The sequence below is a fragment of the Papilio machaon genome, chromosome 8 (genome assembly GCF_912999745.1).
Source record: "Papilio machaon chromosome 8, ilPapMach1.1, whole genome shotgun sequence".
In the NCBI taxonomy this organism is placed as follows: Eukaryota; Metazoa; Arthropoda; class Insecta; order Lepidoptera; family Papilionidae; genus Papilio; species Papilio machaon.
In genome coordinates, this window is record NC_059993.1 from 5,202,705 (window position 1) to 5,217,256 (window position 14,552).

At 32.7% G+C, this 14,552-nt stretch overlaps 2 protein-coding genes across 3 annotated transcripts; both read right to left on the bottom strand.

Moving 5' to 3' along the window:
* Positions 1-4,901: 4,901 nt before the first annotated feature.
* On the bottom strand, positions 4,902-6,314 carry LOC106718362 (signal peptidase complex catalytic subunit SEC11A). The gene is made up of 4 exons (XM_014512437.2): positions 6,147-6,314; positions 5,814-6,073; positions 5,386-5,563; positions 4,902-5,049 (listed from the first exon to the last, which is right to left on the bottom strand). The coding sequence occupies exons 1-4, from the start codon at positions 6,192-6,194 to the stop codon at positions 4,999-5,001; spliced, it is 537 nt and encodes a 178-aa protein (XP_014367923.1). The 5' UTR covers positions 6,195-6,314; the 3' UTR covers positions 4,902-4,998.
* Positions 6,315-6,760: 446 nt separating this feature from the next.
* On the bottom strand, positions 6,761-14,084 carry LOC106718095 (NEDD8-activating enzyme E1 catalytic subunit). Of its 2 annotated transcripts, XM_014512101.2 has the most exons (7): positions 14,028-14,084; positions 13,470-13,898; positions 13,048-13,208; positions 12,729-12,897; positions 12,373-12,622; positions 7,415-7,634; positions 6,761-7,029 (listed from the first exon to the last, which is right to left on the bottom strand). In XM_014512101.2, exons 2-7 carry the CDS (start codon positions 13,802-13,804, stop codon positions 6,815-6,817), a joined length of 1,350 nt encoding a protein of 449 aa, XP_014367587.2. In that variant the 5' UTR covers positions 13,805-13,898; positions 14,028-14,084; the 3' UTR covers positions 6,761-6,814. The 2 variants fall into 2 exon arrangements, with proteins under 2 accessions (XP_014367587.2, XP_045534793.1); XM_045678837.1 differs by lacking the exon at positions 14,028-14,084 and having other exon boundaries at positions 13,470-13,988.
* Between the last annotated feature and the right edge of the window lie 468 nt (positions 14,085-14,552).

Sequence of the window (14,552 nt, forward strand, 5' to 3'; positions counted from 1 at the left end):
TTCTATTAATAATTTGAAGTACACACTTTAAATTTCTTTATAAACTTTATTTATACATGCTTTATACAAACCGCATTATTCAACGCAAATTCTTGCTACACACAAAAATAATAGTTGAGCGAAGCAATAGCTGTAGCTATTTCATAAATGTATTCGTGCGTTCACACAGTCGATCCATTGAGAGAAAAACAAGTTGTTATACAAGTTAAGTTCTCTTTTAGTTTTATTTCTGCCTTCAATTTCCAACTTTAAATTTATGTTAGACACGGTTTTCAATATTTTAACTTTTTTACACTAAAACATCTTGCTTAAAAAAATAATATCGTAGTATGCAATAGCTGTCAAATTCATCTCAAGGTTAAGCTAATTTTAAAATTAGCTGCTTAATACATAACAAATACAAATATCTCTACTCCGACGGTCTTTATTATACTTCTAAAGATGTTGAAACTGATATAATTATTTCAATGAATATTATAACTTCATCGAATAGGAATTGATAAGACAAACAAAGTGGTTCTTAAGCGATAGAGCTTAGCTAACAACTGCCGAGGCGATGTTCAAAGACAAACTATGCAAATTGTAGATTTTAATCTCAGAAGGTGGAACTCTTGATAGTTGTTTGATCAGCGATCAATCTCATACTTTGACTTTTAAGAGACAGGACCTGTCAAACACGCACATTCTCCTTTGTCGAATCAAATTAAATCGAACAATAAGTTCTAAACTTGCTTGCTTGTATGCTCATTTTGTGTAAATGTGTACATTTCTGAGTCGTCTCAATTTTATTTATGTGTCAGCATCTTTTGCGCATGTTTGATTGTCATCAGTGCCTCACACCCCAAGAAAAGTGTAGAATTTATTTAGTGGGCGGCTCTTTGGTCAGTCCCTTTCTCTATAGTCAAAGTTCTGAAATACACGTTCAAATAGTAGCGATGTATTTAATATGCAGTCATGTTTCTATTACGAACTAAGATTGAATTGATTGGAAATTGAAATAAAAATTTTCGCGTTAAATATCCTCAAAATAAAGAAAAATAGATCGAGAACAATATAATATCATTAATATTCAAGAAAGGTCACGTTATTTTGTGTTTGGTTAATGTTCCTACAAATAATTACCGCGTAAGCAGAATATCTATTATTTTAGTACTCTTGTATGGAATCGTGTGCAACGGCTATTTGCTAATAGTATATTTAAGTAAAAATTAAATTTGTTGCACATAAATATAAGACGCACAAACCACTAGTCAACAGTCGGAGTAGTAGATCAAAAGAATGCTTATGGGATACTTCACACGAGACCTCTCGTCCGTGTGCCTCTTTTTTATTTTCAACTAAAGCACTCACACTGTCGTAGACGACAAATTCATGCAATAAGTATTTAATTTAAAGCCAACATAGCTTTTTTTAATTATCAGCTTTTTTGAACTTAGAACTCATTTGTTGACTTAATTGGTAAGTTGTGACGTACAATGTAGCACTAAAGTTTTGCTTAGGTTATACGGTATCGTATAAGAAGTACAGTATAGGCCTTACAAAGGCCTCGCTTTAAATTTACGTAGATTTAATGTATACAAGTGTAGGTAATGTATGAAGGTTTGTATAGGAATAATAAATGCGAAGCTCTTTATTTCCTTCAGCTCTGTAAGGCCGCCTTTGCTGTAGGCATAAAAGCCATTTTAAATATTGCGTCCGGATTTACTTCCCCAACCCTCGTTATACATACATTACACAACGACATCAAAACGAAAATAAAAAAATGTATTTAACATATATGCCACTCCTTATGATTACTAACATTCACGAGCTATTAAGTATGCAATAAAATAGAAAAAATAAATAAAACGTTAATTACAGTAATTTTTTTTATTATAATGTCTTTAAAAACTCTTCAAGACATTTAACATTTAACTTCATCGTACATATGTATGTCCGGTGTCGTCACCGACTAGTTTCGCGCCCATCGGGGGCCCTTGATCAGGGTAAGAGATGAATTGATTGAATTCGAAGAGATAGATGCGCCACAAGCTGAACGTTTAAATTAGAACGTTCATGCCTCTCTATTGCTTGCTAGAACGAAACAATAAATTATGCGTTTTCGTGCGTGCAGCCGGTGTTCATCGATTGATAGACGTCATCTCGTCAAAAGTATATCAAAATAGAATCTCCACAAAAAACTTTACTTATTACATTAATATACAGGTTTATATTTTTAGGTTACATGTTCCCTTAAGACAAAGTAAATCTGGAGCGAGACCCGATAGATCTTCGCTAATAGCTGATTGAAAGCAATCAAAGCCTCTGTAAATTCGGTTATTCTAGATTAATAACTAATTTCTATAGGAAACAATCTAGTCTGTACTATAATTTACACTTAAAAATATCAGCAAAGAGTATTATTAGAATATTAGCAAAGAAATTCATTTACACATTTATGTTCAGTCACATGCTAGAGAATGAGAACCAAATGACGACTCCTGGTCATTCAAAGTCTTCAAAATCAATCATAGCGTTAACCAACAGGTACAATTTATTACATTGGTACTCCTATTTCCAAAGGTTGTCAATGCAGAAAACTCATACCAAAAGATATATATTCATTTTTTTACTCCCCTTTGGCAAAACTGCGATCGGTTTAGTGTGTTCATATTTTCATTCATATTTTCAGTAGTAGCAACCCACAGTTAGTCCGACAATAAATATTGACAATCATTTCTTGTTCGTAGTTCCATGATCAAGAAAACTTTATGCTAATTATAGAAACACATAACAGAAATTATGTAATAAATATAACTTATTTTCAATCATGTAAAATTTTTAAAGATTATCCGGAAACAATTTTCCTTGTGTAACAAAACTCTATGCAGTGTTCCTAGCCTAAAGTCTATTACATATTTTAAAACTTCTTACGAGTGTTCAGTCTCTTAAACTACTTACACGTTTTCGTTGTGTATTTGGGTGTATTATGGCGCAAAATAATAGGGCTTTACAAGTTAAATATGTACTAAATTTACCAAACCACCGTTTCACCGAAAATTGTATATAAACGTGTATGTGTATATAAACTGAAAAGATGACAAAAACTACTCTTGATTAGGAATATCGTGCTAAGTCTTAATAAGACAAAGTCTCCGGCAAGAGCTAGTATGTCGTAATTAACTAAAACGTAAAATAATTGTGGTTCACTTATCTCTATGAGTAAGAACGAGAACTGATAAGTAGCGCTCGTTCATTCAATGTTGAATTTCGTTTCTCATTCCCCGGCGAAGTTCGACTTTGTCATGTTTTAAAGATGCTTCCTAGTAGTTGACTCAAGATGCTCGAGTTGAGGCAACTTGAAAATTTACAAAGGACTCTGAAACTAGATAAGTTAGCGGACGTTTTTCTCGTGTAACGAAAACATCTTTGTTTGATTTCATGTGATTTTACATATATATTTTTTGTTATGTGCTTGATCTATCTTCTCCGAAATAGACATGTTACGTTGAAAACGACTCTTTCGGCGAGCTCGTGAATTATTCTACAATTTTTCCAACGATCCCTTTATAGCAGGTCATTATTAATTAACGACTTACCGAGCAGATTATATATCACCTGGCTTCTGGATTGACCTGCAAAGCTCTGCGCTTTAATCGTCCCTAATACGCCTAAAATTTAATATAACAAAAGTTAATTAAAACTCTTTTTTTTATTTTGCGCCAAGTGTTGTCACTAAAAAGTATAAAACGCGATAGTAGGTAAGTCGTAACGCCCCACTAGGTAATCTGACAATCGTAGGTTCGGTGCCAAAAATTATAGTAATAAGATTTTCCTACTAGATTCCACTAGAAAAATACATTCATAACCATAATATTATATAAAGTATCTTTTTCAGCAGTTTTTTTTACCAGCGCATTTACGAAACGTTTTCATTCGCAAAATAATGCCACAAACCCATTTTCATGTAAAAAAAAACTGTAACCTGTAACGAATATTTAGAAGTTACCCAACATTAAAAGTACAAATTTAAATTGTTAACAATAGTACGATACATCAACATAATTTACAAAATGCGAGTAACAAATGAAAAGCTCTTATTTCCTTCAGTATTGTGAAAAGATTCACTTGCTTCAAAGCTTGAAATCCGTTTTAAATATTGCGTCCGAATTTACTTCCTTTGCTGAGCTTCGCTACTCACATTACGCAATATGAGCCTAGTTTTAAATAATAAAAACCGGTGTACACTTAATTTATACACTTAATTTCACTTCAATTTTTTTTAAATAATCGAGTAGAATTAAATAGTTAGTAAAAAAAGTTTGTATAGTAATACTTACCCCATTTAAAAGTTAAGCAATAACCAATATGTTGTAATGCTCGACAACCCATTTAATAATTTTCGTATTGGGTAAAGTTTATTAAATCATTAAAATCCTTATTAAGTTGCGAAATGATAGATGTCCTTCTCTGAACTTTGCAACCAAAATCCCCGTATAAAACATATCATCATCCCTCTCATTATCTTTGACAAAACAGAGATAACGGTATGTTTTAAATGGCGATTTTGGTCTCAGAACCCAATCTCAGAACAATACATTATCTAAGCAATCATCGATGATATAGTCCATGCTGGACCTATGCTACTGTTCTAATGTATGGGCAAATTGTAAACCAAAAATATCAGATTTCTTCATCAAAAAGGTTAAAAACATGTAAACTTTTTCGAAATGTGTATAAAATCTTGTGATAGTTTTTACATTTCTCTATCATATCCGCATCCCAAAAAACTCTACACATATATTATTAATTTAAAGAAAAGAATGGTTATTTATTTTAGAACACTACATCAATATTTATTTTTAAAAAAAGTAAAAATCAAAAAGAATATCTTGAGTTATAAAAATAAATAACATTTCATAACACTAGAGAGAACTCCATTTATTCATAAAATTAAATACATCTGCAGAACCAATTCACTTTTCTCTTTACTGCAAACTTCAGATCAAATGAAAATTGTCACTCTCTATGCACCAGCACATATATAGCTAAGCATCCCAATACAGCAAACTGAAAAAAAAAACATTATTAAAATATTTTAAGTCTTCCAGTGGGACTATATTTAAAAGTAATAGAAAATTTCAATTGAAAATAATACAAAGTAGATTTCATCACTATTCATCCATGCAATAAAAATCCATCCTTTTCTTAATGTAACCTTAATACTTTCAACAATAGTAATAAGGTTGAATCTGGATAAGTGCGAGTCCAAGGCACTGTGATATTTATCTCACTTATAGTTTTCAATTTTTCTCATGCTGTCATATTCAGTATTTAAAGAGAGTTTGAAGCCATACTTTATGATCAAATATTTAAAAAAAACTAGGATTACAATTAATTTATTACCTTAAACTTGGGATATTCATTCATATAAATTGTGACCATTCCAACATATGGCAAGAAGCCTCTTGCGCGACCCACTACATCCTTTTTGGTTAACCACAGTTGTCCCTGGGCATACAATCCTCTGTCGTCTACACTATTGTTGTCCCCTTTAGTAAGGAACTTTACAGTACCATTATTTCTGAAATTGTAAAGAATGATTAATAAATTTTAGCTTCCATGGACTGAGGTCAAATAGCACTACTTCAATCAAAATTTTGTTGTTTAATTTAGCTAAGTTGCATGAATTAGTGTGTGTACATAATAATTGAAATTGTTTCAAAATATTAGCAACTTCATATTGTTGTTTATAAAACCATATAAATGAAATAACTTCTTGAAATTAAAATAAGGTACATAATACTAATAATAATAAATAACAAACATCTTACTTTTCATGAAGCTTCAGAACTCTGTGAACAATTGGAATATCACGTCCTTCAACCTTAAAGACAACGATTTCTCCAACACGTACGGGCTCCTCTGGGTAATTTGTTAAAAACAAAAGATCGCCTCTGTGAAAAGCTGGCTCCATGCTTCCAGACAACACAACTACGATAGGACTTTCACTGCCAGTAACTACCATTAAGCCCTTCCATATCATAAGGGCAGAAGATACTATCATACCAAAACTAAGTACTTGGTAAATGAACTGAAAAATAAAATAAAAGCGTTAAACACCCGGTACAATGGTCACGTCATCTGAATGGTGATTAAAATAATACCTGACGCTTGTTCATGCGCTTTACATCATCAAATAAACTGTCCAGCATTTTGGATGATATCTGTATGGACGTATAAATAAAGTAATATAAAATATTTATTAATACTACATTAAGTATTCAATACCAATTTTGTGACAACGATAGTTGAGTTTTGCACCACGTCAGATCCTAACGTCAAAAAGACCATGGTGTTTTGAATCTGTATTTTGTGACGACGACGAATTGTGTTGCCACTTGCCAATCAGCCAGAAAGAAAATCGAAGTCTGCTATAATTTTAAATTAACTCGTACCTAATTTGTTAATTAAAAAAATGTTTAGTATTTTCATTTAGAAAAAAAATAGTTTAGTTAAATTTTTTGGCACTCCAACTTATGCATTTTTTTTGGCGCTTACTCCACCTAAAGATACCAAAGAGGTCGTATTGGAGCTTTTAACAGACGAAGTAGGAAAATAGATTCTTATTAAAGCAGAGATACCTGCAAAGTACGAGCTTTCCATTGATATTCAGTTTAAGCTATCGAAGGTAAAAAAACAATTATACCTTGGTAAACCGTTTTGGAAAACCGTAAAAAATAATAAAACAAATAGGTAAACTCCATTTTAATAATGAGTAAATTGTTTAATAATGTTTTAATGATAAATAAAGTTTCAATAAATAATGTGTTATTTATCTTGACATTTCAACATCTGTATTTTCAATAAATTTCAATTTTATCGAAATAGTGTTTGGAGTTGTGATATCAGCAACTAATATTTCTCCTCCATTATAAAGACCCAAGTCAGTTATTTTTTTCTTTAAATTGTCTCTAGTTCTTTCTTCAATGCTTTTGATCGAAGGCATATATAAAGTCTTATTTCGCCCATTAATAACTGTTGTAATACCTGAAAAAAATGGATAATATGAAAATATTAATGATGAAGAGCATTATTTTATGTTAAAAATAATTTAAGATTTAATTTCTCTCACTTATTATAATCCTCTGAAAAAATAATTGATAACCTGAACAATTTCGATATCATTACAAAGCTCACATATCTGGGATTTTATAATAAACTAGCTGTCGCCCGCGACTCCGTCCGCGCGGAATAAAAAAAAAAAAAGAAAAGAAAACGGGGTAAAAATTATCCTATGTCCTATTCCTGGTTCTAAGCTACCTGCTCACCAATTTTCAGTCAAATCGATTCAGCCGTTCTTGAGTTATAAATGGTGTAACTAACACAACTTTCTTTTATATATATAGATTAATGTATGATATAAATGACAAACCTGGATTTTTCATTAAAAACCCTGTATCTTCTTTAAGCTTCTCATAAATGTCCATGAGAATGGCACCAGGCTCAACATCTAATACTCTCGTTGTGTTACTGCAGGCAACACAGTCAGGTTTTCTCTCAGCATTAAATGTGTAAGTGTAAACTCCATCCGCCATGTTCAATACCATATAATTATTCATGTTGGTACAACATGAAGATGCTAGTTTAAACACCTAGAGAAAAAATAAATATATAATTTTTTTTAATTAACCTATTTTAATTATAAAATAAATGACCAGACAAAATCAGAAAAAATAAACAACACCAATAGATAGAATTAAATAAGTCTCTGAAGTCTAGTTTATACCAATTCATCTATATACAGTCATACCTGGATATGCTAGAAAATATTGCAATCCCTTGGAATTTTGCATATCCAGGTACAACTGTATTTTTGCAGCAACCAACTTTTTATAACTTCCTACAAAAATTATCTATATATATATACAAATCAACATGTTAATATTTACTGCCTTTTTAGGTCGTCGATGCGTCGAGGCGTCAATACGTAATATTGTACGCGCTTAACCTACCCGCAAGTATGGTGAATAAAAAATGCGTAATGTGCAAAAAAAACATTACTAAGAAAATACCTGGATTAGAGTGTAGCAGATGTGATAAAATAGTACATGCTGACCCAGCGTGTGCCAAATTATCCAACAAGCAACTCAACACACTACGAAACTCCCCTGGTATTGAATGGAGCTGTGAAGACTGTATTACAAATCATACTACAAGGTCGTCGTTCCTAATCCCAGAAGATGATGATGATGAAGAAGAGTGTGGTGCAGAAAATTCAACACACATACACTCCCTGGACACCCGAAAACTTTTACATGATATAAGCAGAGATTTGAAAAAAACATTCAGAGAAGAAATCAGGAACCTTGAATCTTCGCTGCAATTAATTTTCAACCAAATGAGAGACGTTGAACTTACCATCAAGAAACAAGACACCAAAATCCAAGATCTAGAACACAAAAACCAGGATCTACAAAATAAAAATAAGAATTTTGAGCTAAGAGTATCAGTATTAGAGCAAAAAGTGAAGAATTTTGAACAACAAGCCCTCTCAAAAACCTTGGAAGTTGCTGGTCTACCTGAAAACTCGACCATGGATATTAACAAGGTATTGAACACAGTAGCTTCTAAGTTAAACATGAATGTTAATGATATCCAATCGTCCCAACGTTCCCCGGGGTCGAAATTCAAGCCAGGGCCAATCCTAGTGGAGCTGAAGACCAAGGCTGCACAGAAGAAATGGGTCGAGGCTGGTAAGAAGACAAGCCTCACAGTAGGACTCATACTGCCGGACACTGAGAAGGAAAAAGCTGACAGCCGAGTCTTCATTAGAGAAGCCCTAACCAAACATCTAAAGACCCTTCTGTATGAAGCCAAAACCCGCCTAGGTAATACTTATCAGTTTGTATGGTGTAAGGATGGCAAAATTTGTGTTAGAGAAAATAGTACCAGTAAAATCCATTATATTTATTCTATTCAGCATATCAATAAATTACAAAACAAAACTAATAGTACAAGCCTAGCTTAAGTACAAAAAGACTATTATTATTTAACAAAGTAAGTATATCTTGTTTTATGAATTTAAAAAATCAAGAATATTTTAATTGTGTATCATTAAACGATTACCTTAAAAAATTACCACCTAAAAGTCATTTAAACGTTTCATGTGTACATGTAAACATTAGGTCCATAATAAAAAACTTTGATAAGTTACTTCAAATGATCCATAGCTGCTTATTTCCAATTGATGTTATTATTATAACCGAAGTAGGTATCTCAGAATCACTTGTAAATTTATATAATATATCCGGCTACAATATGTATCACAAATTGCGTGTAAATAACCGTGGCGGTGGCATCATAATTTATGTAAAAAACCATATTAAGTTTACAGTAACTCAACATCAAACTGTATCTTATGAAAGTGTAACCGGCATTCTTAAATTACATAATAATCTGTGTGTAGTGTTATATGCAATATACAGACCACCATCTACAAATAAAACTATGTTTGTTAACGAACTGGGCAAAGATATTTCTATGATTGACTTAAAACAAAATCTTATTTTAATAGGAGACATTAATATAGACCTAAAATCTAATTCCTCTTACAAGAACCATTACCTAAATACTCTTAACGAACATGGACTGATGTGTGGCATTTCAGACTACACTAGAATTGAAAAAAAATTAAATGTCACAACAAAGTCATGTATAGACCATATCTTTGCTCGGTTCCCTACATTAGATACATGCTCTGCGGCACTAGATGTCGTGCTGGCCGATCATCGCACAATTGTATTCACTTCAGTCGCCGACGCAAAACCCAAGTGCATACAGGATGTTACTAAAATAAAAATTAACTATGAAATATTGAAACAAGAATTAAACAAAGTTGATTGGTTATCAACAAATGACATGAGCTCACCTGACGATATTTGTAATTTTATCCGCAAATCTTTTCAGCATGCCACATCAATAGCTACGTCTTGTAAAACCTTTAGTAAAAAAATTAGCAACCGTCCCATTAGAATTCCCTGGATGAATGAAAATATCTCCCGCTTATGTAAGAAAAGAGATAGGCTATTTAAAGTATGGAAAAAAAGTTCATATAACCCAGAAGTTAGACTAGAATATAATAAAATACGTAATAAAATACACAAAATTTTAGAGGCTCGAAGAAACACTTATTACATTAATCAAATAAACAATAATTTCAAAAATACAAAAAAAGTATATCAGATAGTCAACCAAATGTTAGGACGAGTGACACAATCTATCGATGCTGCTATTCTTAATGCGTTCGAAGCTCAAGGGTTTAGCACTAAAAAAATTGCTGACGATTTCGCGATCGGTTTTAATACTGCGGTAAAAGAAATTATTCCTAGATGCGACGTAAAACTACAGGATCAACTTTGTCAACAACCCATTAACTCAAGCTTGTACTTTCAAAAAGCCTCCAGGGAGAAAATTTATACAATATTGAAAAAATTAAACTCCAATAAGGCCCCAGGACCTGATAATATTAAGGTATCCGATATTAAAATCGTAGGACAAGATGCATCAATGGCTATTGCTAACCTAATTAATTGTAGCATTAAATCAGGAGTGTATCCTAATGGGCTAAAACTAGGCTGTGTTAGGCCAATCCACAAGAAGGGTAAACGCGATAATTATTACAACTATCGTCCCATTACCCTGCTCTCATCGATAGATAAAATAGTAGAAAAATATGTTTGCGAACAAATACAAGAGTTTTATCAGGAACATAAGGTTATCTATCCGAATCAATTTGGCTTCCAAAAAGGGAAAGGAACGAATGACTTACTGATAAAATTTACGGATGAAGTTAATGGACATCTCAACAACAAACACGTTGTATTAGCTTTGTTTGTGGATTTTTCGCGTGCGTTTGATACCTTAGACCATAAGCAGATTATCACTAAGTTGGAATTCTGTGGCGTTCGCGGCCCGTTACTCAGATGGTGCACGAATTACTTACAAAATCGGAAACTTTCCGTGAAGGTAGACCAGACGTTTAGCGAACAATTTGATGTAACGGAAGGCACACCTCAAGGCTCTGTGCTCGCTCCCCTATTTTTTACATCATACGTAAATGATATGAGTAGTTCTATTAAATTTTCCACATGTTACCAATTCGCAGATGACACTTGCCTTGTAATAGCAAATAAAGACCCGAATACAGCTTTCAAACTTTTACAATCTGATTTAGATGCATTAATGAGATGGTGTCATGACGCTCGTGTTGTTATAAACAGCAATAAAACAAAACTACTAGTTATAAAATCACCATATATCAAACAAGATTATTCTTCTAGATTAGTGGCACATAAACACAACTGTCTGCATACCGCAAGTCGAGATTTTTGCAACTGCCCCAACGTCGAAATTGTAGAAAATCAACGGTACTTAGGCTTAATTATTGATAGCAAATTTAACTGGATTAACCATATTGATTATGTATGCAACAAATTAAGGTGTTTTCTAGCAAATATAACTGTTCTAAAAGACCGTATACCATTCAAAGTAAAACTAATGCTATACCACGCATTGGCTGAATCCTATATTCAATATGGATTAGGTAGTTACGGCCGCACATATAAATCTTACCTAGATAAAATTTACAGACTACAAGTTAAAATACTTAAAAAGATTATATCACCTAAGTTTAAAGAACAATTCCATAACGATGAAAACAAAATTTTCAACCACTGTAATGTCTTACCAATCCATACAAAAATAAAATATTTAATGCTAAAAGAATATTTTTTTAATGAAAAAATTTTAACTAAAATTGAACATCCTGTATGTACACGGTCGACAACTCTTAACCAGTTTTGTACTATCGGAGCAAAAAATGTGTACGGCGAGCGCACGGCAAGTTACATCGTTCCTAAATTAATTAATGAACTACCCCCAGGTTTGGTAAAATGCATAACACCAAAAAACATTAAGCGTAAGCTAAAACATTATTTATGTACGCAAGATGGTCACTTTAGCGCTAGTGACAAACCACTGCGGTTTATATAGCGTTAATTAACTGTAATATTTTTATTGTAAAATTGTATTTTGGTAATAAAAAAAAAAAAAAAAAAAAAAAAAAAGTAAGTCACATTTATTTGTTTACATAGTTTAGACCAGGGATTCCCAAAGTGGTCAATATCAAACTTGAAGTATTGCTAATTCTCACTTTGTCTTCTTCTATTGACATAAGTCAGAATGAAAAATAATAATAATAATTGATCTTAAAAGTAGGTAATTTGGCCATGGGTGGTCTGAGGTTCATTTTGGAAAAGGGGTCACTTGTCCAAAATAGTTTGGGGATCCCTGGTTTAGATCTTAAATTGAAATGAATTATGTAGGGCATACCTCAGTTGCACATGTAGCAGCTATGGCAGCATTAGTACTGGCCACTGCTGGTATAATATTCTTCAGAACACCCTGAGTAAGTCTATACGTAACCGAGGTGATTCCATGCTTCATGGCTCTCTCTTGAGCCTTTTCAAATACCCACCCAACATGTTGGGGGTCATCCCCATCTAATAGAGTTGAGGAACCCCACGGATTTTCTTTAGGCCACTGAATTACTTTGACATACTCAATGCAGTGTTCAGGCAACCTAAAATGAAATATAGTTTAAATAAATGAAAAAAAAAATACTACCATAAGGATATTGCTACTATCTGTTTATGAAAACTGTTTGTCATCAAGAATTTGAACCAAACCTTGGTGTATTAGCTATTGTACATAAAGGAAAGGTCTTTTGTGGAGGATATAGATCTAGAGTGCATTCTATGCAAGCACTTAACCCTGGCAAAATAACTCTTGCATTGCCTTTGAATCCTTCGGTACCACCATCAACTAAGGGAATGACACTGCTTTGATCAAGACTCCCTGAAACAGATGAGAAAAACAGGCTCCAAGCATTGATATTTAACATTTCTTAATGCTAATCATATTGCAAATATAATTATTACATGTAAATAGTTAATCTATTTATTTAAACAGAATTTTTTTTTGAAAAAGTATATGAAAATGTTTTACTATCATCATTATATTGCAACAGATTCATGAGCATTCCATTAAGCCATCTTCTTGCAACAATTGAATCCAGTCCACAGACAATTATATGAAATTGGCGATAGAAGCCCTCATCCAGATCTTGAATAGCACAATGATGTGCCACTGCCTCACAACCTGGAACTCTGAAAATATCAACATGAAATCTATATATATAAAAGAAAGTTGTGTTAGTTACACCATTTATAACTTGAGAACGGCTGAATCGATTTGTCTGAAAATTGGTGTGCAGGTAGCTTAGAACCAGGAAACGGACATAGGATAATTTTTACTCCGTTTTCTATTCTTTATTCCGCGCGGACGGAGTCGCGGGTAAAAGCTAGTAAATTATAAACCCATAACTTTAAAGGAATATTTTTTATGGTAGATATAGATTTTTACTTTACCTTTTATTCACAAAGTCAACTGCACATTTTGCTTTCGATGAACCTATGTCAGACTTTCTAAAAAGAAATTGTCTGTTTAAATTTGATAATTCAATGGTGTCCATATCCACTATGTGAATTTTTTTAAACCCCATTAATGCTAAATCTTTAAGCAATTCACAACCAAGTCCTCCAGCTCCAACTACCAAAATCTTACATGATTCCATGAGAAAGTCTAATATGTCTGGCGATGGCTCGAAATCTGGATGACAAAATGGGCCGGATCGTTCCAGTAATTTTCGTATATTATGCCATCGCCTTTGTTGTTCGGGGACGTGAGTTTCTGTTGTAGCCATTTTTAATCAAGTAAATCTCTTGATAGGATAAAATCCAGAAGCCGGTAAAACAACCACTTTTATATAGTCTATTATATTCTTGCAAATCTACAAACTGTTAACGAAAAATCTTTAATCACAAACTATTTGTCGTTGAAAATCTTTAAGTTAGCGAAACAGATGAGATAAAGTTTAAGTATTGGCAAATTTACAATTTTACGAGTCAAATTACCAAAAAAATTACCTCAGATTATTACCCATCCTTTGACATTGACATTTCAGCAAACAACAGATTACAGAGTTTTATTGGAGTTATATACTCTGTATCTATACAAACATGAAAAGTCGCATCAAAAAGTATTACTGAAAATTCGATCCGATATTGAAAGTCCGATCTACCAAAAATAATTTGGCATTTCCAACTTTACCGAATTATTTATGTGTTTCATAAGGAATAGAGCAAGCAGAATCAGCAGCCAGCAGATTTGTTTCAGGAACGGACTCCTATTCTATTCTAATTCTTAATCTGAGCCTACGACACATGAAATACTGAGACAGGTGTAAATAACCGCGAGTTTCCACTACCGAAACACCTGTACCAAAGACATATTGTCTCTCTTTCATTCTCTTGGAATAATGTGAAAAGAAGACGACGACAGAGAGAACACTTTTTTGTAGATATGTCATAGCAGTAGAAACTCGAATGATCTTTTTTGAAATTATGTGGAATGTGGGAAAATTGAGATTCAGAGAACCATAAACTAAATAT